Source organism: Nothoprocta perdicaria, unplaced genomic scaffold, assembly GCF_003342845.1.
Source record: "Nothoprocta perdicaria isolate Ctin4 unplaced genomic scaffold, notPer1 scaffold_51, whole genome shotgun sequence".
Taxonomy (NCBI): domain Eukaryota; kingdom Metazoa; phylum Chordata; class Aves; order Tinamiformes; family Tinamidae; genus Nothoprocta; species Nothoprocta perdicaria.
Genome location: NW_020455766.1, coordinates 1,795,609 through 1,819,150, shown reverse-complemented (window position 1 = coordinate 1,819,150; position 23,542 = coordinate 1,795,609). Strand labels below are relative to the sequence as shown.

Genomic DNA, 23,542 nt, shown 5'->3' with positions numbered 1-23,542 from the left:
AGCTGCCTATATTTATGCTTATTTACCATCTCAGAGAATAAATTCCCTAAAAATTATGGAATGTTAGAGTATTTAAACAAAGTTATACATTACAGGCATGCTAATTTCTAATAAGCACAAAACTAATATATTTTGTACTGATCAGGAAATCTCACTAAATAACTTCTGATTTAGTATTAACTACTATTCAGTACTAATAGTCCTTGTTTTTCTTTCCTGCTCTATATGTAGTTTAGTCAAGATAGATAATGGTTGTTTGATTATACTTAATTACAGATCAACTTTAGATGAGAAAGTAATAGAGTTGCTTATTTTAAATATTAACTTTGTCAATTAGCATGAGAAAAACAATGAGCAAACATGGAAAAATAAAGAAGTGCAATAAATATTAAAAACTTGTCATTCAGAAAAACAGACTATTCAGGAAAACTAATTTGTATGGAGATGGCCTACACATTTCAGAACAACACCTGTTCAAAATTCAAAGGCAGATGAGCACTTTATTTTTTATCAAATAATAACTTCATGTAAAATTGCTGTATCATATTTTTCATTAGCAGACTCTGTGTAATGGATTTTAGCATATACAGCAACTCACTTATGTTTACTAATGGCATAATGATTTAGCCCACCAAAAAAAAACAACCAAATAAACAACCAAAAAAACTTCTCCAAAGGCTCTCCCTACACTGTAGGGAATGAACTACCCTATCTTCTAGAAAAAGCCAACATATCAAAACTAACAAAGTTATAGTCTGTTTCTGTTACTGAATTAAAAAAATAATAATACAAAAATTACACAGCACACTGACTCCCTATTTATGGAAGACTTCCATATGCATCATTCTTTACAGGCAAACACTCTGCAGGGATTCTGGGGCTCTACCAGAAACAATGGGACACAACAGGACTCACCCATGTTTTCCTTCATCATGAATGTATCTATTCAAAAATATTGATGTAATGTGGTTTTCATGCAAGATTAAAGCATGTGGGTTGGCTGTAAGGCTGTGGTGAAGATTTTGCTGAACTCTTCAGCTTAACAAAACATCTAATAAGAATTGTGCTATCCTACCACAGCCTTTTTCCTGCAGCATATGCAAAGTTTCTAGGAAAGACTGAGCCTCCTTAGCTGGTGCTCATCCCGCTCTGTGACTCTGCAGGTTTGTGTTGAGACCCCTAATCCTTCCACTTGGAAAGAATATAGGTGTTCCCAGGCCATTCATTATGCTGGTCTAGCAGAGCAGTTCCAGCTTGCCATGCATTCTGATCTTGCCTCCACTCTGCTGGAAATCATTCATCTATTTTGAACAATTTCAGTAAAAAATGAAAGGTCTCCATTACAGCATAATCCTTTAAAATCAATCCATGTTTCCCCAAAGGGAGAAAGAAATTGATCTCAAATTCCCTACTCACAATACCTTTTTTATATACTAAAGGAATTTTCTTTCATGTAAGTGAGGCCAACACGATTTTCTGATGACTCTGCAACATTCCAGAGCAGTCACTACACAATAAATTGTGTCCTGCCCACCTGCCTCCCACCCTGATCATTTCATCCAAACTCACACTTACCATCACATTAAAATAGGCTACACTAGAACATCCGAACCTACCTTAGAACCCAGATGCCCAATTAATAGTGCCTACTTCCACCACTAATAATCATTAAGAGCTCCACAGGCTTATTTCTTTTGGAGGAAGAAAGGGAAAAAGGTCTTTCTACAGAAAAGAGTTTAGAGCAAGAGGCTGAATAAAGCAGAAGCAAAATGAAGAACAGATAGAGAGAGAGAGTGAGAGAAAACTGGCCATTGACAAACAAAAATGCAGCAAGGATGAGAAACATCATCTGTTGGAAACAAAAATACAAAAGTTGGGAGTCAAAATAGAGGAAAAAAAGAAAAAAGTAAACATTCTATTTTTAACAGTTATTGTAGTGAGTTTTCTGCAGGTCGTACAATAATTTCTCAGAATTTTCCTTTAGGACCTTGTTCCAAACAATATTATTTTGACTTTAATGGGTTTTGGATTAGGCAAGTGCCCCAGAGTATAAAATTATTTATGTAGAACATGTATCATCTTGTATAATTCAGCGCTAGCTAACAACTGCAAAATATTCTAGCTAACAATTGCAAAATATTTTGTGTGCCTAGTTTAAATGGCTCCTTTTCTGAGCCCGCGCTGTGGTATACCCAAATGCTACTCCTGAAATTCTTGCTCCATTTTATCTATCCCTATGCAAGAAAACATGCACTGTTGGATCAAAAAGGCCATCTCTCTTAGCTTGTGTCACAACCAATCAGTGTTTTTTTAAAGAACTTAAAGAATTTCCATTGAGAGTTATATCCAGCTGGTTAACCAGCCTTCTCTCTCCATAAGACACCCAAAATACATGCCACAAATTAAACTCTTCTACAGTGAACGCATCCACACAACTAATGAGTGGAAAATAATAGCTAAAAAAACTATACTTGCTGATAGTACAATCCCTAGCCAATTTGCAGAGTATAAATATGCTTTAATGTTCTTTTTATAAGCTGCACCACTTTTGCTACAGAATACATTAAATAGGCTGGCATTCAAAATGAGTGCCTCAGGGGAGATGCGTCTCCTGAAGCATTCAGTCACCTACATTAAGAAACAAGACTTCTCCCCAGTTAAGCAACAGGTTTTATAGAAGTGTGAAAATTCTTTGTGGATGTATTTGTGAACAACATGAGATTTTTTTTTCACACCTGTAAAAGGCATTTAATAATCCTTAGAGGGACTTTTTCCAGTTTGAGCAAGCACGACGTTTTAGTTGGATTGTTAAGTGACTCCATGAGATCTTACTTCTGACTTCTTTTGCAAAGAAAGGTGTGTTCTTAATTAGTTTTAATTCCGATTATAAACCAATGAGGAGGCATGAAGTGATACTACTTAGCAGTTTAAAAAACTAATTGGATCTGAGATGTGGGCAGACATCTGTCTGAAGCTAGGTGACCCATAGAACCACCAGGAGGGAAAAAATAAAGCCTACAGTAATTTAAAACTTTTCTGTTGACTGAACATTCATGGCACACAAAGCAAAGTCTCCTATACATAGTTTAAATCTTTCTTAAATACAATGATGCTGGTTTACATAACTCAGAGAAAAAATTCTATATTCTTTGATTGTGTGCAAGATTGATTTGACCCTGAAGCTACTACTTAGGCAAGCCACATTTCTTAGTCATGTAGTCTTTTTATGAAACAGCTTATTTATGTATTCTTCTCCTTTTCCCTGTACAGAGGCCAGGTCAGCTACTCCTTAGCACAACAACATACTCCATTATGTCCCTGTCTAAGGCAGGAGGATTGAATGAAATTTCTTTCTACTGAATACATTATATATCCCATTTCAATAGTGCATTAGGAATCAGTTTTTCAATATATTAAATGATCTACATGATATATTGGTCCATATTATGTACCATGTATTCATTCCCCTGCAGCAGTTTTAGTTTCTATTCCACTGAATAATGTAATACAACTGTCGGTTCTTGTCCTGCACCACTTTATTTCATACCATATTACTTCGGTCTATGTATGGTTCCTGCTCTATTACAGTAGAGTTGCAATATATGAATCATCATAACTTTGATGTTCTCTCAGTATATATGGAGTGATAGGTCCCTTTCTTGTATAAAATTACAGGTGACAAAAATGAGCAAGACAAAGTGTTACTCAGGATTAGAGTGCTTCTTAAATACATATTATCAAAGCTGGATTTTTACACTCCTTACATTGCTGGGCTCCACAGCACACATTAACAAAGCAAACAAGGGAGGTAAACAGTTGGATGTGAAATACATGTCTTCAGGGGAAGCGATTTCTGCAAGCGTTCTTCAAAAGCAAGTATCATAGTCCAGTGTTTCCACACGTTGACAAGAGCAGAATAATCTATGAGTAACTACATGAATAACGCGGATCTCATTAGAATTATGAATCATGGAATCTGAATTAAATGAATGAATCTTTTGATAGTCATAAGCCGTAGGGTCTTGTGTGGAAAAAGGCCACCTTTCCCTCAGACAGCAATAATTTCTTGGGCCAAAGCTATTTCTAGGGCAACTGTCAGCAAATTGGTGCTGAAAAGGACTATCACTTGAAAGCAAGAACTGCAAAGTATTGAAGAAGTGAGAAAAGGTACAAAACACAGCAGTCTGGAATAAAGTAGAAAATAATATAATTGATGAGATATTCATATGACAATAACCTATTACAATAACCTCAATTTTACCTCAAAGTTTTTCTAATTCAAGCAATGAGGTGAAGAATCTTTGGTGACTTAGCCCACCACTGTGAGTTCTTCTAGAGTTGCAGAGGGGAAGGTGGAGAAAGAGAAGAAAGAATCTAAGTATTTTATATTTCTTTCTTAACCCTTATTTCCTATCTCCTCCAAGGAGGAAAAAAGGCCTTAAATAGCCTTTGGAAATAGAAAGCTGGATGGAAGACCCTTCCACACCTCACTCTGAATTTTTGTGGGGTTTCAGCATAAAGTGAGACTTTGTATCTCTCTGTCTTCTGAGTCTCTGCTCCATGCAACAGCAGTGATTAATTCATCTCTAGATTCCTCCATTTTGGTGGATTACTTTTAGTACAAAAAAAACACTACTACCTTTAGATGATTTTAATTACAATTTTGAGAGATGATCAAAGACAAAGGGCAGGTTTTAGATCCTTCACTCTTAAAAATTTTGAAGGCTTTGATTAATAAGCACTTAAAGGAAAATGATTAATTGACTAGTCAAGATTCTGCTTTGTCAATTACAGGCTCAATCGCATTTCTACTGACAGTTATATGTGACAAAACCTACTGCACCAAAAAGCAGAGGCCATTTGGACTAGCAACTAATTAACTACAGTAATTTTGTGTATATGATTTATGCACTTAATTTTCTAGTTCCTTAAGAGAATTTTTCTATTTCTATCAAGTTTGCAAACAACAAGTACCTAGTAAAGCACTAAGCAATATTCAGTTGAATTTATAGTTTCACAATAAGCCACTAGGAACTGTTTATGTTGGAAAAGAGAAAAGAACATATATACTGTGTTTATATTTATGTGGTTATTTTTGAATCAACAAGGCTGTTTCGCAAACCTATTCATGTCATTCAATACATTCACTGAATTCACAGGTGTAAATGTACTAATTTTCCTATGTTTTATAAAATAATTAGGTTCATGTAATACATAAGCTTGTTCATTTTTGACATTCTACACATTTCATATGTGCCTGTACATAAAGCTGGAGTTATTAAGTACGCACAAGAGTACAGTAAGCAGAAGGAACCTGCATGTTTTACAAAAATATCAATTTTACAAACAGTCTTCCAATGAACTAATGAAAATGCCCAAAACAAGAATTAAATATATTTACTACCATTTCCCACAGAAGTTTTCTAGAAGATGCAAGCAGCCTCTAAGGCTGATGATGGCGTTCAGAAGGTTCCCCTCACTATTTAGCCCTCATACATCAACACCTCACGGTATCAACAGTCACAACGTTGAGATAGAAGGGTAGTGATGAGATTCATAATACAAAAAATCACCATTTTTTATCCAGTGTAATGTTACATTTTTTTTCTTATTGCTACCATGATAAGTGTTAAATGATTATACTTTTTGTTGTAAAATATGTATTCCCATCTTCTTGTATTTTTGCGAATCGCATGAGCATATAATACTATTCATTTTTCTTCTTTAAAATTAGCAACCAAAAATGGTTGCTAAATGGTTGCTAAAATTAGCAACCATTTTCTTAAATAAAAACTAGCCTCGAGGTTGAGGATATTTCCACTCTCACCTACCATCTCACCTGAAAAACGCAGGTTGGAAGAGCTTGTGAGGAAAAGGAGAGAAAGAAATAAATTGTTCCAAATAGTTTGCCATGCAATCTGCCATGCCAGATCTGCAATCCCAAGTTTCAGACACTGACTAAAATCTAGGAGTCCAATGCTTTTCATAACAATACAGCACATAATAGCGGGAAAAATACTTAAAAAGTTGTGCCAGCAGTGCCCTGGCAGTCCCATAGATTTTTAAATGAATCTTTGAAGATTGCAAACATCAGGCTACCAACTATGCTCTATTACAAAAACAAGTAATTTTCCTAAAAAGCACAATATTTCTGATTTTAGTGGCTATATCTTGAGTAGAGATGGCAAGAGATGATACAGTCCTACTCATTTCCTCCATGTCTCATTCCGGATTACTACACTTGGATTTGGGTCACATCACCTACACCAAGCAGCAGCCATAGCCTGAACTCTATGAATTCCTGCTCCAAAGCAAAGGCTTCTGCAAAGCCTTCGTCTGTGCAGAGAACACCTGTGCTTGTGAAAATCAACAGTCCTCACCCACGTACAGCAGTATCTGCTGCCATAAGGAAATCTATCAAAAATTATTACCTAGTTCAGGACAAAGCGGCCTTTTATAGATCATAAGAGTAACTGGAACACGCATAACTTATTCCAATTAGCTGGAAGTCCTGACAGAGCAGGTGGCAGCTCTGCATCCATTAGTATAAAGTGGAAAATATATGGTGCATGGCAACAGTCAGTTGTATTTGTCTTGATTAGGGAAACTGAAAACAGCATCTTCCATCCTTACCTGAGGTAGAAAAATCACTTTTTCTGACCCTGGCATGGCAATTAGCCTTAAAAATGTGCACAGGCAACATTTCCATGCTTCTTCTGTTAAATTAATATCAGGACTACTTCTCTTTTATATAGTCAGTGCCTATGGACCTGTGTTAAATACCCATGACAATCTAAGTTGATTGTTAATAGAAGCAGGAGCAAATATATATATATATAAAGTATATAAAGTGTGTATATATACATACATATACATACATATATACATATGAACATACATATACACACATATACATACATATATATATATATATACATATACATACATACATATATATATAAAGGTCAAACAGATACTTCACAATGTCCTGAGCCAGGGAACAGGGATGAAAAGGTCCTCCTGACCACAGTGCACAAGGCAACGGCAGCACCTCTGCTTATGCATAAACAAGGATGATTCTTTCTTTCTATTCCACAAATAATCAATAGTTTGTCACTATTGCTATTTACTCTGGCTGTAATTGGTGGTTTACCTCTAGTCAATTCACCCACAGGAGATCTGGATCTAACTTCTGCTTACTGCCTCACACGTGTCTCTGTATCAATGGGAATTCTATGAACAGAGCAGTCAGATCATCCCTACCATGGGTCACTAAAAGATGGGGATATCAAACATCATTAACTAGATTCACATTCTAGCTTCATTCTGCTTACTGATTATAGGTAAAATGTGTTTTTTCCAATTGGAAATGAGAGTTTCTCACCATACACTTAAATTTGAAACTACAATTTCTGAAGAAAAGATGACACCCTCAGTGACCTTTCGGTTTTGGAATATTTCAATAGCAGCGAAGGACTGAAAGTTTCAAGTACCTGATCTGAGAGTACTACGTGTACTCTTTTCAACTAACAATTACAGAATATTCCTGCTTACCTGTGAACTTTACAAAATAGCTTATAACTTTTAATTGTAGGTAAATACAGCCTAATTTAGATACACAAGATTACACTCTAGTTCACTGAACATTTCACTGAAATAGCTACATCAAGCTGTTGTGCTTTAACAAACAACAGGCAAAATGCATAGCAGCAGCATTTTCTTAAAGCTTATAATATCTTATTATAATGAAAATATATATGTGTGTATATGTAAGTGGAAACGTATGGCTAAAAACTATCTCCCTTCAAAGGGCCATAATGTTGAACCCAGCCCACCAGATGCCAAAACTGAGGCTGCAAACAGATGAAGGGATCTCATACAAAAAGGCAATAATATTGATGAAAAATATAGTATATCTGGTATGTGCAGTCAGTTCCCTGAATCAGGAATTCCATCCCATTCTGCAATCTCTGCTTTGCTTTAGGGTTCCCTACCCAGCATATTTACGACACCTGAAAAATACTCATTTGGTCCTTACATACGTATTTTTAGAAAGACACATGCACATAGCAAGGAAATCATTATGTTCTTTTCCCATTTAAAAAAAAAAAAAAGATAAAAGAAAAATATATACATAACTGTTTTAAATTTAAAGTAATTGCCTCTGCTTGGAGCTAGGAAATGACCAAAACCTTTAAGTATAATCATTTTGTTTCACATGCATGAACTAGTATATGGGACAGCTAGATGCCAACTAGTATCACCATCATGCCTACCAAGTTAAAAACTAGCGTTTTATTATTCTTGCTAAACATTTGCAGTGGAAATTTTAATTCTGAAAGCAAAAGTGGCCTGTCAAATATATTCTGGTACAAGAAACCTTAAAAGAAAAAAGACAGGAAATGTTCCTGCCTATTTCTCATTTAAATAAAAAGAAAGACATAGCTACAGAAGATAAGGAAAATTATGCATGAGTTAAGTAGAGATCCATACGAACTTTTCACAAGGCTTCTAGCTGTTGTTTTCATTTATATTTAAAATACAAAGACATTTTAATTAAATTAGCATTTATATAGAGAGTCTTCAATTTAATGGAACATTTAAGAAATACTCAGCAAATAAAATGACATCTTTTAAATTGCTAAAATACCTGGATAAGATTTCCAAATGTGTACCTTTCACTTCACGAGTAATTCATCTGACTACCTTCGCATGAGAATTTACCATATACGGGTTTTATTCACTAAAGACCATCATTGCGTGTGATTCACAGGAACATTAACATGAGTTCAGCTACGATGAGGTCTCTTGGTCTGCTCTCTTAAACTAACAGGAATGACCATGTCTTAAATGACACATTAGCTCCCCACAGTAGTTCCCCATGGGAGATCCTGGTCCAGTGGAAAGCTAGCGTGTCAGTGAACTAACTCTCTTTAATGTTCGCTTGGTTTTGGAGTTTATGACAATGAAGATCAAATTTTATCCAAGAGTTCCATCACACCTTTGATTAGATAATTCTCCCAGACATCTGGAAGATCCCATGTCCTCTAAACATCTGACAGCACAAACACTTAACAAGGAATATAGACATCAAGTTGAACAGGCAATCTCCCTGTAAAGCCCACAAAACACTGCAGAACACATCCAGATTAAAGGGACAGCTCCAGCCTGCAGGACTTTCCTCCTGTGATAAATACTACTTATCAATTAATTTATTTTCATTTCATCACTGAAGTATCCATAGGACTAGATGACAGAATCTGCGTCTATCAGGACAAACCACACTGAGTGCCAGTGACAGCACTACCCAAAGACCAAAACTTGAAATGCAAAGAAAAGCAGGGAATTGGGGAGTTCCCTCCTTTCAAAACTGCTATAAACTTGATTTCCATTTCCTGTGACACTACTGAGGCATGCACTTACTGAGAAACTGTTATCTGCTTTACCCTTAACAGAATTTAATACACTTTACTAGGTAATTAAAAATACAAGACTGCAAAGTAAATGTTCTACAGTGTCTTTGGCCAATTAACAGTAAAAGGAAAACACAGAGAAAATACAACCCGGAATTAAGACAGAATGGTTGAACACGACAGCACATCCTGACTTCTTTAAAAGGGTTATCTATAAACATTAGACACATACCAGTAAATTTTAACTATTGCACCTTCATGGCACATATTTAACTCCTTGACAGTTATACAATATAATCTAGACTATTTGGATTGATGTCTTCGCTGGAGCCAAAGACAAGAAACATTTTATATATTGCTAAGTGACTGCCCAAGAATGTTTAATGGCCTCTGATGAAGATGCAATAGAGGCATTTCTTAAGATAATGGAAGATGCTGTCCTTTAGCTGTGTTTATTAGGAAACACATCACTATTAAATCTTAATTCAATCTATAAGATAGCAAGAAAAATAGATATGCTGTAGTAAGAAGAGCAGCCTTAGTTATGAAGATCTAAGAATATCTTTATTTCAGAACTGAATTAGAAGAATGACAAACTGTGACACATTAAGAAAAAAGAAGAAACAGTAGTACCACTAATGAAGGAGCCTAAAATTTGATAAAATTTGTGTGTGCAGGAAGGTCATTTCATAAACACATTTAAGTAAATGTGATGTAATAAATTGAGCTTAAGGACAGGTGCTGAATAAGTATTTATGATAGCAGTAAAAAGTGCTGCAAGTATTTATTATTTCAGTTTTCTCCATGACAGAGTAGATAATGATTTTTCTTCTTTTGTCTAATTATAATTCAGTGTGATACATTTTTTTTTTCCTACTGAGTTTATGTGTGGGATATATGTGGGAAAAGAGCAATTTTAAAAGACTGTAACAAAATAAAACAATTAATGTGGCACTACAACTCTGGAGTCCAAGTGACTGAGCCCCCACAACACAGCATAGAAAATGACCCAGGATTGCAATAAGTTACTAAAGCTACTAAATCTTAACTCTAACTCCCTATTTAATAAGTGAGGACCTCTGATTTCTCATCTGTTTCTGCTGTTGGTGAAGAAAATTATAAAGATGCTGAAGAAACAAAAGGATGCTGGTTCCAATTTTATGCCCAATAAACTTTGCTCTAACTAATCTAGCTTCACTGACAAAGAGATTTTGCAGCGGATCATTCCTTAGAATTCACTTTTACACACAATTTTAGTGCACCCAGTGACTGCTGGACTAAATTCTGGACCGAGTCTTCAACCTCCCCCTCCAGCAGATCTTATTTGCATCCTCTCGGCCGTACGGAGATCCCTCATGCCAGTGCAATATGAAATAGGATTTCAGTGCATGAGGAAGAGCTTATTAATTTTACACAGCTCTTGAGTTATTTTGAAATCTACCCTGGAGAGTGCTGTCAGCAGCAGAGAGCGATTATTTCTTTGGCTTTCTTGTCTTTCTCTATTCAATCCAGCTGCTTAGAACGAGGAGCTCACAACCTCTGACTGAAACCTGTAGACACTACCATAACACAAACAAATAAAATACCAGCTAAGACAAGAAACAAAAGCCACACGTTACATACATACTCAAAAATCCATGAAATTATGAAAGAAACATAATGCTGACTTCCACACTGTAACTGTTGGCTCTTCACATCTAGTGGCATAAAGCACAATAAATCACACAAACCCATTGCAACAGTAAAGTGCTGTCCTAGTCATTCTCACTAATTGAGAAAATCATTCTAATAAACTGCTAGTTCTAAAGCTAAGGGAAATAAAAATCTTAACAGTCTAAAAGCAACATTTGAAAGCAACTACTCCTTTCAAACATAGCTAGATGTGTTTTCATTGTGTAAAATCCTCATTTTTTTCACATTCACTTCTGGAAAAGAGAGAAAACATCTAGTGTTCTGACTCCAAGATTCAAACATCCACAGCGATTATATGTAGAAGTAACATTTAAATGGCAAGTAATATCTGTAAAACAAAATGACATGATGTGAATCCACCAGTTCAAATCTGGACTCAATGCATTATGACTGCCCTTCTCACTTAATAGACATCAGATACCACAAGCAATTGGAACTACAAAACATATAGAAGACAAGATTTAAAGGAACTGTCCCCCATATGGCCCCAAAAATTTAAGTGCTGACAGGAAATTTGAAAAGACTTGACTTATATCAAAAGACAGGTAAACCTTATTTGTGAAGGCACGGCAGCTCTAAGTTTAGTGCACTGGAATATAAAAAGATTAGTATTTTTGGCCTTTCTACATCTAAAACAATTTCAATACACCTATAAAATCAAATCAAATAACTGAGAAAACAGTTCCTTAAAAAAAAATCCGTCAGGGAGAAAATTAAAAAATATATATCTTTTTATTTCCTCTCTCTCTCTGTGTACTCTGTCTGCTTCATCCATCTTCCCATTCTTTCTTCCCTCCTCCACTTCTTTGCATTGTCCTTTTTTCCACAAATTAGTTCTATTAATTCCACAATATGACCTTGATGCTGAAGGAAGGATTTGTTCACTAACTAATACATCGGTTTAATGGTCCTGATGGGTCTGAGTATTAACACAATACCAGAGCAATGAATGACACTGCACAACTCCAGAGGTCCTTGTTTAATCCCCATTCCCATTTCAGGTTGCTGAGTGACCTTACAGCCAGGTGCAGTCCAACATTTAGCTAGGTGAGGCTGCACACTCCTCAGATAAGCCAGATGGATGGCTATCTACTAACAAGCATGAGCAAGGATTGAACAGAAAAATCCTTAATCCCTGCTGTGTTGGTCTGTGTGTGACACGGAGCTGCAAGAGCAGTACGAGCCAGTGAAGCGGTTGTGGAGCAAGGATGGAGTCATGGCATAAGCTAAACCAGCATGGACTCTGCGCAGCGCTGTGCCAATGGACAACCGAGTGCTACACAGGCTGGCCATGCTCCAGAGATGCTTCTTGCATGCGGGACTAGGGCCCAAGAAAGACATGGGGAGCTTCCAGATGCCCTATCTCCAGATGCCCCATCTGATTCATAGAATCATAGAATGCTTAAGGTTGGAAGGGATCTCAGAGGTCATCTAGTCCAACTCCACAAATTGTCAAATTGCTATTTGTCATCTTCAATTCATGCAAGTGAAAATGCAAATGGGAAGCTGACTTACTATGCCTTGGTTCCCCTCCGTTAAGCTTTAAAATGCTGTTCCCCTCTGTAAAAGGGGTACAGGTATGCTATAAAAGCTGTTCCCCTCTGTAAAACTTTCCAGGCAAGTGCATTGTGGGGATGTGCTAGAGCACCAGAGAGATACCAGTACCTTCTACATGACAAGGGTTAATGCAGGCCACTTTTTTTTTTCAATTGAGAATTAAAAACAGTCTTTTAGCAATCCTGAACTCATCATATCTAAAAATTATACAAAATATTATCTGGCAATAATGACCGCTCCTTATTTTCCCTCAGATTTCCTTTTTTTGAAACTATAATTTGGCAATAAACTGACCTCTACAAAAGACAAAAGTAACACTACACACTAACGATTTACATATGGAAATTTACTCCTACATTACATGTAGATTTTTTTAGGTCTTCTTCCTATTCAAATAATTAAATACAAAAAATGTAAAAAATAATAATAAAAAAGAGGAGAGTGATTAGCAAATAGCTACTGGAGATCAAGTTATGGACTTGGAACAAATAAGGGTTTTTTTGCAAAATCCTAACATATTTATTTACTCAAGCTGTCTCCCAACAGCTTAAGATAAGCCTATGCCATTTCTACAGCGGTGATCTTGTAATGAAGTTGAGTGAAATGTGCCCTAGTCAGAGGGCCAGATAAAGCAGTATGAGCTACACAGATTACACCTAAACCCCACCTTCTCAAACTCTAAGACATAAGCCCTCTGACAGGTGAATTTTTTCCTACGAGAACAATGAGTAGATAGGATCTGAGCAGTCCTCAGTTGAGTCACTTGCAATTTATATCAGTGTTAATAACTGCCTCTGTATCTAAAGTTAATGCCTCTATAGATCTAACATCTAACAGATGGATCATGGTTTTCCCCGTATAGTTATTTCTCTTTGCTGACCTCAGCCTTTTTGGAATTATGCTCCTGTGCGTTCCTGTCCAATCTGCATTTTTATTTAAGGTAAACTGTAAAGCACCAAGTAAGAAACAATGTCCAAATTCTGAGAAATCCAAGTCTGTTCTCAGAATTTCTTTACCACCTCCTTACCATCGTCTTCCTGACACAATGTTTTTTTTTTCCAAAAATGGTATCCTAAGCTAATCATCCAACTCATCAAGCCATAGACAACCAGAAACTGCAATATAAGTGTCTGAACGAGATATTTACAGACCACTATCCTTACTAATGGACCAACAATTCCTCTTATCTGCATGTTTAACAACACAGTTTGACAATGCCTTGCTCACTAAGAAATTCAAACCTCTTACTCTGAAATGTTTGTTGCTACTGTTGTTGAAAATAATTGTGCTACCATTCGTTCTTCATTAACTTCTCCCTACAAATGCTGTACAGTGGATTTTATTATACTCATGTCAGACATTATCAGCTAAGGCTATGAAATTGTGCTGAGCGAAGAAAAGCAAACTTTATGGGGTAATGCAAGAAAATTCCTGCGGAAGTTAAAAATTAGCTTCAAAAAAAAGCTCTGCCTTCGATCTTGAATGAATGACTGGCTTTCTGTTAGAAGCAGGCAGCAGGGTAGAAATGAGTATTTGGCCTCCATAATCTAATATATAATACATTCAAGCCAACCATTTCTAAGGAAAGCACATTGCACATGCTTCTCAAACAAGGTACTTAAAAAATAAAGTCTTCTAATTGATAGGGCATGAAGTGAGCAGTCATACTACTGCAATTGACTGTTAAGTGAAATTTCCCAGGCAATAAAATAACAGTGGGTTTCTCCCCCACTTCTCTTGCCCAAATCATGTTTTATTTAACCTCCCTTGATATTACAGCAATTACACGCTATCAGATACAAAAGTAGTGAGAGTTGTTTGGGAAGATGGGGATTCACACAGCGTTTCTCACTCTATGGAATTACCCACAGCACTAGTTGAGCACCATTCCCAATGTCAAGGTTGGATGCATGTCCCAGGTGTACCCAAGACAAGGCAAGCTCTGTGTGCAAGCACATGCCAGGCTGGAGAGGACACGAGCTGGAAGGAGGGGACTGGAAGGAGCTGTAACACGTTCTCAGCAACTGGGGGTGTCAGCACTTTAGGAGGCAACCATTTAGACACAGCCAAAGGGGCTAATCTCCCATCTGTTGTTTTGTCACAACTCCTAAGCCCCTCTCTGTGGGCACTGACTACCCAAACCTAAAATAACTTTGTGATTCAATTCATGCTCATATGTTTTCCATAAATACGGCAATTCATTATTTTCACTGCAAGCTCCCTCCTAACTCTTGTGTGAAATAAACTGAACATATCTATTAACTGTATCAAATCTGTGGCAGCACATTAAAAATACATGTCCTTGCATTATTATTTGCAATGTTCTATTCTTCCCTTAAATAAGTACTGTATTTGTGGAAGAGGAACACATCCTAAGGGGAGTCTACAGGAGGGACATCAGATCCAACACAGGCACAAGAGATTGCAACACATAGTGGGAATTTTCTGCTTGACCTCAGAAAGCGCAAGTTGGGCCCAGGCCAACAATCACACACAGTGCTTTGTTAGCCCATGCTTGCTCCCTATCTCCTTGCCTCCACCGATCAGTGAGGAGGAGTCATGCCCATGGCTGCTCCTCCCCACCCCTTTCCACCTCCTTCCCAGGCCCCTAGAGCTGTAATTATTGAAAAGTCAACCAAGTCCAACAATTCAGCAATGCATGTTTGACCGGGTAACACTACCTGTGACCTCTCCAGAAGAAAAAGAAGGTTCTTCAGGCTTTTTGCAAGTCTCTTCAGGGCTAGTCACCCACTGGTCTCTACCATTTCCTTTCATCCTCGATTTTACAATTGTAGGTAAGCTATTTAATGAAGTAGGCAATATCTAGAGAAACATTAGCTGTTTTACAAACTGTTTAACTTGCTTTAGAATCATATATTTTTTTCAAGTATAGCTGTAATAAAACCTAAAGAAAGAGTTAACACTTAGATGATTTCTGAGTAGACATCTGAGCAAATCTTTCATTGCCGAGCCATTAGTCTCTCCAAATTTAAACACCCAGCTCTCTAGGACCTATCTATCTAGGTATTTAAAAGAAGGAAATGCCACTGTGTCATTACTACATTTTCACAACAACAAAACAGAAGAGTTAGAATCATCTTTTCCCACAAACCCTTCTACTCCTCTCTCTTCCCAAACAAAAGGAACAGTGCAGCTTCAAGCAAAAAGCAAACAAACAAAAGAGAAAAACAAGAAACCCTACGTGCAGGAATGGCAACATGGAACACTTGCATTTTAATGTAAGTATCCAGACAGCCAAGCAGTCAAGATTATCCTAAAGGTGGAGAAAACAGATGGTCAGACAAGGTCCCACCTCAGGTGTCACAGCAGTGGTATCTTAGCACAAAAGCTTCCCTGTTCCACACGTGAACAACAACCCCGACAGCCAAGTGACCGGCTCACCTCACGGGTGTGACATTAAACGCACCAAGGGAACGGTGAGGTGCAACGTGTGCCCCAGCGACGGCAACTCCCTCTCCGGGCGCACAGGCCCTGCGGCAGCTGCAGTCTTGCCTTAGGAGACGCAGGACCACGGACAGGACCTATCTACTGCACTCGTACACTACTCCTATCAATCAAACCCCAGGCATGACAAAGCTTTCTGGCTCCGTATCTACGTACAGTGTGACAGCCTACTGCACCCTTTACCTGGTCTCTGGATTTGGAAAGTTGAGTGCTTATGGAAGCAGTTTAGTGCTTACAGAAGTAAGGAACGAGTCCCTGCAGCTTTCTACGGCCCCAGTGGAGACTGAGTCTCCTCCTAAGCGGCACGTTCCCCCTGGCAGCCCAGCTCCAAGCACCCACCGCGTTCAGCAGCCCTACTCCTCCCTGCCCATTTTGTTTGCCCTGGCTCTTTTCTTTTTCTGGCCAATTAAGGAGGAGGTGAATGATTAACTATATTGTTCTGACCAATTATACCTGCAGCAAATGAATATTGCCACTGAATGCTTTGTAAGATTTCTAGCTGTTGGAAAATTGTTCTCATTTTCAGCTTAGCACCCTGGAGCAATTTTACTATAAGGAAATCTCTGGGATGGGTGTGTACGTACACATGCATATAGGTGTATGTAAAGATATGAGAGTCGCATGAAAATTACCTTCAGACATCATATTACTTAAGAAAGAAAAGAACTATCTACAGGGATAAAAAACACAGCCTCCTATTTATGTTTGTTGCTTATGGAAGAGTGTCATTAGTTATAGAACACTTTCTTTCATCAAACCAGACTGTTCCATTCTAGTTAAAATCACAGCTATGTTCACAAGTCAACTTATTATCACAGCAAGATCTATCAGCTCGGCCTACACTGTATTTACAAACTAGAATGGAAGTTGTTAGCTTAGAAAGATTTGATATAAATTCTCTAGCAGACCTGAGGACATAAGAGTTAATAACGTAGAGATAAATTAACTGATACAGGAGAAAGACAAGAAAGAGGTTAGTCATTTTGGTTAATCAAATAAGTTAAGAACTGTTGCAAGCAATGATGAAGGAGAGGACAAAAGATGAATTAAAGCAAACTAAACTAAGTGGTTTGTTGAAAATGTAATACAATGATCTGGCCTGTCATCCTGCAGTAGGAAACTGTATGAGAAACCTGGAGGAAAATATTAGGACCGTAGAATCAGTTGCGCTTACTCACACCGGGCATAGCAATCTCATATCAGAGTTTTGTCTACAGAGTTTTCCTGGGGACAAAAATGGAAAGGAAAAAAAAAAATCTTTAAAGCCAAATCAAATTCTTGCTATCGGTAAAAATCCATTTTTGAAAATTAGAAGCAGCAGGAAGTACTCTGTATTGAATACTAAATGAATTTCTTCTGATAACTTATTTCAAACAGCATTTGATTAAAAGACAATACAACATGTCTTAAATTTAAAAAGAACACAGACTGAGGCGGTCTGCGATAGACTGAGGCAAAACTGCTATTGCTGATAAGTGACAAAAGAGTGTTGTTATTTATTTAGCTCTTGTAAAAGCACCACAGTCAATCAATAGCTGTGCATGTACTAAGGCACCAGGGTTTGTATAAAGATGAGTATCAGAAATCTATCATCAACATTCCTCTTTTGATTAAAGTGCCCTAGACTATCCACAATATCACCAAAGACTATATGGCTCTTTGATAACCCATACTGACAGTAATAATAATATAGAAACCACATTTACTAATATGCATATCTAACTGCATAACCAATTAACTACTATGCTGCCTGAAATTGCTTTGTTATTCATTTTATTCCAACTGATGTTAATACTTTGGCAATTGATGTGGAAAATAACTGATGGAACATATTGGAAGTTTTGAAAGGGGATATAAAATTTATATAATTTAAAGACATGTGTAGAATGCTGCCAAGCATTACAGTCTTAAAATATGAAAATGCCCTACTTAGGCATAGAAAGTACTCAGAACAGGAGAGCTGGGGAATATTTGGAAGCTTGTGAATGAAAAGAGTTTAGAGTTATACAAACAGATTTGAAAAGAGAATAAAAAGACCTCTCTAAAAATAACAATGAAAAATTTAAAGATGAGACGTGTCTCACTTCTACATCTTATACTATGTTGCTTTACAAAGCTTGAGCATCTGGAAACATTTACATTTGTTGTTTTAATCAAAACATAATCCTCTTCTGTAACACAGTAAGCATATTCTAACTGAAAATGCCACTTCTCTTACACTAACCCTAAGCACATTTATCACTATATGCAGGAATAGAAACTCCAACTCATAAAAAATAAAAATAATTATTTTCACCTGCACTAGTAAGTTTTTCCTTCCAGTTTTCCTACACAAATAAAATGCCATCTATACATCATACACATCTTGCAAAGTTTTTTTATTTTTCATTATAGTGGTATAAATGATTTTACTGCAGTATTAAAATTCTGATCTTGCTATTCATCCTTAGTGAAAACTCCTGTGGAGTTCAATGGATGACTTCACTGAATGAGGGCTGCACAATCCAGCCCACAGTATGACACTTCAGTAGCTGCTAACTGATGACTGTTACAGAAGCGTCTTTTGAATGGGTATAATTTGGATGAATTCAGTGCACATGAACTTCAACAATAGAAGGACAATCACTATATACATGGATGTTGGGCCAGCTTATCTACACAGCACTACTGTTGTTCCATAGTTTATACAGTTTTCAATTCTAGACAGTTTTCAAAGGCATGTGCAAAGAGAGACATGAAAAGACCTCCCTCTAAATGTTGGACTCTAAAGAAAGAGTTAAAAAGAGCACTACCAACAGATGAACAGCATGCTATCATGCTTGATAACCAACTACTTGATTGGGCATCTTTTCACTTCTGAGTGGATGTAATGCTCAAATACGATGAATTTGGAAAATCTATAAAGCATATAACATCAAGCAAAATCACAAATGGAAACATATGTTAGGAAAGAAGTGACACTGCATATAGATATCTCAGCTGGTGTAAACACGAAGCGCTCTGAGCTATGTCAGCTGAAGAAGCCGAGAACGTTCCCCACAACACAACCACCACAACTGCAAGGGCAACGCAGGCATCAGAAGCAGGAGGTCATCTGCGAGCCTCTGCTCCAACGCCCCATGTCTAGAAAAGACAGAGTGAGGGAAGGTGCTACGGGAACACACAATCCCTGTGCTGAACCTAAGCTTGTGCTTCCAAAACCTCCGCTCTTGTTTCTTTCTCAAAGCCTTTGTTTTTCACAAATTGTTCTTCCTACTTAGGAACTAACTTCGCTGTGGAAGCACTTTTTCACGCCCTCTGCTCAACAGTTTAAATTCCTCTGCTTTTTCACCACGAAGTTGCCCAATACTTCCCACCCCAAACTCCCACCTTCTCAAGCACTGCCCCCAGTATCCTACTCCCTTCGTTCAGACAGTTTCCACTCTAAAGCCCTGCCCAATACCATGTCCCAGGTCTCAAATGCTCAGATCCCTTCTGGCATCATTCTAGTCCAGGTCCTTGACTGACACACTGTCCAACACACACCGCTCAGCTGTTCCTGCCCTGCCTGGGAGTATACAGATACAGATCCCTTGCCATCAACCAATGTATATTTATCAGACCAACCACCTGGGCACGGCTCCGTAAGCACCGGAAGAAAAAATGGCCAGATTAAATGGACATGCCCTGTTTGTCATTTGGTGGCTGAAGCAGAGTTGAGGACAATGAAATGACTCAAGCCCAGTCCAAGACAGACCAAAGATCTCTTTGCGGAAAGAAGGGTGATGAATGAGTCAATGAGAAGTGACAGCCATTTCTGAATGGCTACACTTTAAACCTTCTACTTTCTCCATGTGCAGCAATCATACCTTTCTTCTTTTGAAGTTACTGAGAAAGTTGTAATCACGCAATCACTTTTTTTTTTCTTTCTTTTTTTTTTTTTTTTTGGCAGGGAGGGGGAGGTAAAATGCCATGGACCCTTCATGTTTTTAAAATTTAAGGCCTTTTTATTTTTTGCTAAATTTTCAACTCAAAAAAAAAAAAAAAAAAAAAAAAAAAAAAGAGTAGGGGGGGAGAGGGGAGAAGAGGGGTGGACACCACAATAAGCACGTAAATCATCAAATATCCCCAATACTGCAGAGACCACAGGCAGGTGCTGGGCAGCCGAGCACTTACATTCTGGAACATCATTAATCGCTCTCTCACTTTTCTCCATTTCTGTGTCACTGGTGTCATGACCTAGAAAGTTATTGTCTTGCCTCTTCCGGTGATTAAACTTTGCATTGCTACAGCCATCCGTCACCTTCACAAGTTTAATGAGAGCCAATATACTAAGTTAAAAATCATTCTGGTCAAGCTTGATGTTTAATTTTTACTTTCAACATACAAAAAAAAAAAGTATTTCTAAGCTGAGCTACTTTTTATCTAATAGGGTGAGCTAATTGCTTATTTGAAATTCTGCTTTCGTCTCTGGGAGGCACAATACTGGCAATTAAAGCCACATGAGATCATATTCCTAAGCAAAATCCCAGCAAAATTACCTAACGAGAGTGTTAGCAGCAACGTTGTGGTTTGGTTTTTCAGAAGAAGTGGAAAAAAAAATCCAATCATGCTGGGCTCTTGGCTGGGCTTATACTATTAGCTGAAAGTGGGCTGGCTAAAGAAGGAAAAAAAAAAAAAAGAATCAGGAGAAAAAAAAAAGGAAAAAAAATGAAAGCATTATCTGAGAGGGTGGCAGCAGCAGTGCTAGGTGGTGCCAGTGCTAGAGGAGGGCGTTGGGGACGTCCCACCGAGGGCTGCGGTGACGTTTTCTGAATGGCTCGGGCAGATCGGCCGCTTCTCCTCCGCGGACACCTGTGACTCGCCGTCCTGGCGGGCAGCACGTTCAGGGCACGACCAACCTGCCGACCCTACAAGCTCCTTTCGACTCTTAGAAACCCCGAGCATCGGGATGGTCCATGGCAGCCTGAGCAGCATGAGGCTCCCTCCCTCACGCTGCTGAGCTGGTGGGGCCCTCTGGAAGTGCAGGGCTAAGGATAAGTGCTCCCAAATACCCCTGGCTGATGCCCAGCAACGTGCCACACGGGAGCAGTGCCCAACCCTGCCCACCCAGGGGCAGAAACGCCACTGTCAGCTCAGAGAAGCCAGGGGGAGGCTCCTTCTGAAACATCAGCGATGAACGGCATTAGACACCTTAAAACACTGTCAAATGGCAGAGTTTCCGATAAATACGGAAAAGCAAAGAGGCTTAGAGTTATTGAGTAAACACTCTGAAACGCCTTCTTACGACACGTATCATCCTTCATTTTGTAAAATCAGCTACTTTACTTCTGGAGAGGCTCCTGGGCTTCCCTATGAAGTTCTTAAGTGGCAGCTCCGCCACTTCATCATTTGTTTTCTTAGCAAGACAGGAGCTTGTACGAGAGCTGCCCCTTTCTACTGTCAGCCTTTGGCTGTGTCCAAGGTGAGCTTTCCAAAAACTGCCCAAAGGCGTCATTTCAAAGCCCATCCTATGGATTCTAGCTGGTCCCTATTTTCTCATCATTACTCCGCTCTCAAATTACTAACAAGCCCCTAAATGACAACCCAAAGCATGCAGTAATTCAAAGAAAAATGCATCTGTATACACACACACACACACACATTTGGTTTTCCTCTATAAGCACATATGGTACAGTACATGCAGCATTCGCGATCGCGCACTGCCTCGATGCACTACAGAAGAGAGAGGTGGCCTGAATTTCTCCTCTCCCCCTTTTTGATTCTTTTTTCAGTAATTAAAACAGACTTCTAACTTTTTGTTAATGAATAAAATGTTTAAGATCAGCAATTTCTGGGCACTTTGGCTTTTCTAGCAGCTTCATATAGAAGCGTATTTAGCACAAAGTGGCAATTTTCAGGTAGACAATAGTACCCTACCCACTGATGCTGGCACTGTTAATCATGGGGGAAAACAAAAATGAAAAACCCAGTCAAACCTAACTGCCTCGTGCCTGCAACTGGGTCATCCTGCACAGCGATGCAAAGGTTAAGCATGAGATCTGTTACTCTGCAAAGCTTGTAAATGACATCGCATGATCGTGCAAATGAAGCAAGGCAAGATGAGAAAATGAAGAAGAATGAAGCTGTGTAATCTAATCAGAAGCCAAAGGGTTGTTCTTTTTTCTTTTTTTTCCCTCTCCTCTCTCTCCTTTATCGCTTTCTCTTCTCGTCCCTCGGAGACAAAGGGAGGCTTTGATTCGGGAGCACTCTCGGGCTGCTGCAGGCAGTGCTCGGCCCCGCTCCGGCACCGGCTGTCCGCGCGCGGAGCCGCAGCGGGGCCGCTGCGGGAGCGAGGAAGCGGCTCCCGCCGCTCCGCAAAAACTCCGCGCCCCATCCGCCCGCACCTGGCGGCAACTTGGCCCGCGGCTCCGCGGCGGCTCCGCGGCGGCTCCGCGCGGCACCACCCGGCACTGCCCGCCCGCCCCGCCGCGGCTGCAGGGGGGGGGCCCGGCGGGACGGGACCCCCTGTCATCCCCCCCCGTCCCGGGGAGCCCTAGGGGGGGCGCGCAGGGAGCACCCACCGTGTCCGCCTCGCAAGGAAGCCGGTGACCTGTAGATAGCGATAGGCACTGAGTGGTGCTTGCTGCTGCCGTGGAAGTGGTGGATGTGGTGAGTGCCCAGGCTGGAGGCGCCCCACGCCGCGCCGAGGAGGCCGCTGAGGGTGAGGGGCGCTACCCAGAGCAGGGCCAGGCGCCCCCCGGCGCTGCTGCTGCTGCCGCTGCTGCCGCCGGGGCCGGGGCTGCCCCGGCGCGGAGCCCCCATGCCGGGCCGCCCGGCGCGGCTCCTCGGGCGCAGCGGCGGCCCCAGGCGCGGAGGAGGCGGCGAAGTTTGGGCAGGGCGGCGGCGGCTCCTCACCGCACCAGGGCAGCCCTCGCCTCCCTCCGCGGAAGCGCGCGCGGCTCCTTCTCGCCAGGTCTTCTTCTCCGCCGAGCAATCCGAGACATAGTCAGGGGCGGCGCGGGCTGCGGGATGTCCAGGCGATCCGAGCGGGAGAAGCCAGCGGTCCCGGCCGGGAAGGGCTCCCGGCGCCGGCGGCGGCTACGCGAGCGCCGCGCGTGCCCGCAGCCTCAGCGGGTCACGCCACATCCCCGGCGAGCGGCAGCGCTGGGCACGCCGCTCCAGCGAGCGAGGCGGGCGCGGACCCGAGCGCTGCTCCTGCTCCTGCCTCCATTCGCCTGCGGAGCGCTGCGCCCGCGCGCTGCCAGCCCGCCCGCCCGGCGCGCACGCCCCGCGCACGCCCCCGCACCCGCGCACGGCGCTGGGCACTGCTCAGGCGGCTCCGGCCAGCTCGGCGCTCGCGCTCCCGGCACCGATGCCCGCCGAGGTTGCTTTCAGCGAGAACAGTGCACCCTTATGAAAGAAGCTGGGAAGGGGGGAGGAAAATAAATAAATAA

The 23,542-nt window shown here is 40.1% G+C and overlaps 1 protein-coding gene across 7 annotated transcripts in view; it reads right to left on the bottom strand.

Annotated features, from left to right (window-relative positions):
* NRXN1 (neurexin 1) overlaps positions 1-23,542 on the bottom strand; it is a 592,551-nt gene that overhangs the window by 217,521 nt on the left and 351,488 nt on the right. The window contains exon 1 of one of the 7 annotated variants that reach the window (XM_026048053.1): positions 22,670-22,910. The exons of the other annotated variants lie outside the window; for them this stretch is intronic. Within the exon in view, the coding sequence (XP_025903838.1) occupies positions 22,670-22,910 (241 nt within the window). Of the gene's footprint in view, positions 1-22,669; positions 22,911-23,542 lie in introns of those variants that run through there. 7 annotated transcript variants of the gene reach the window in all.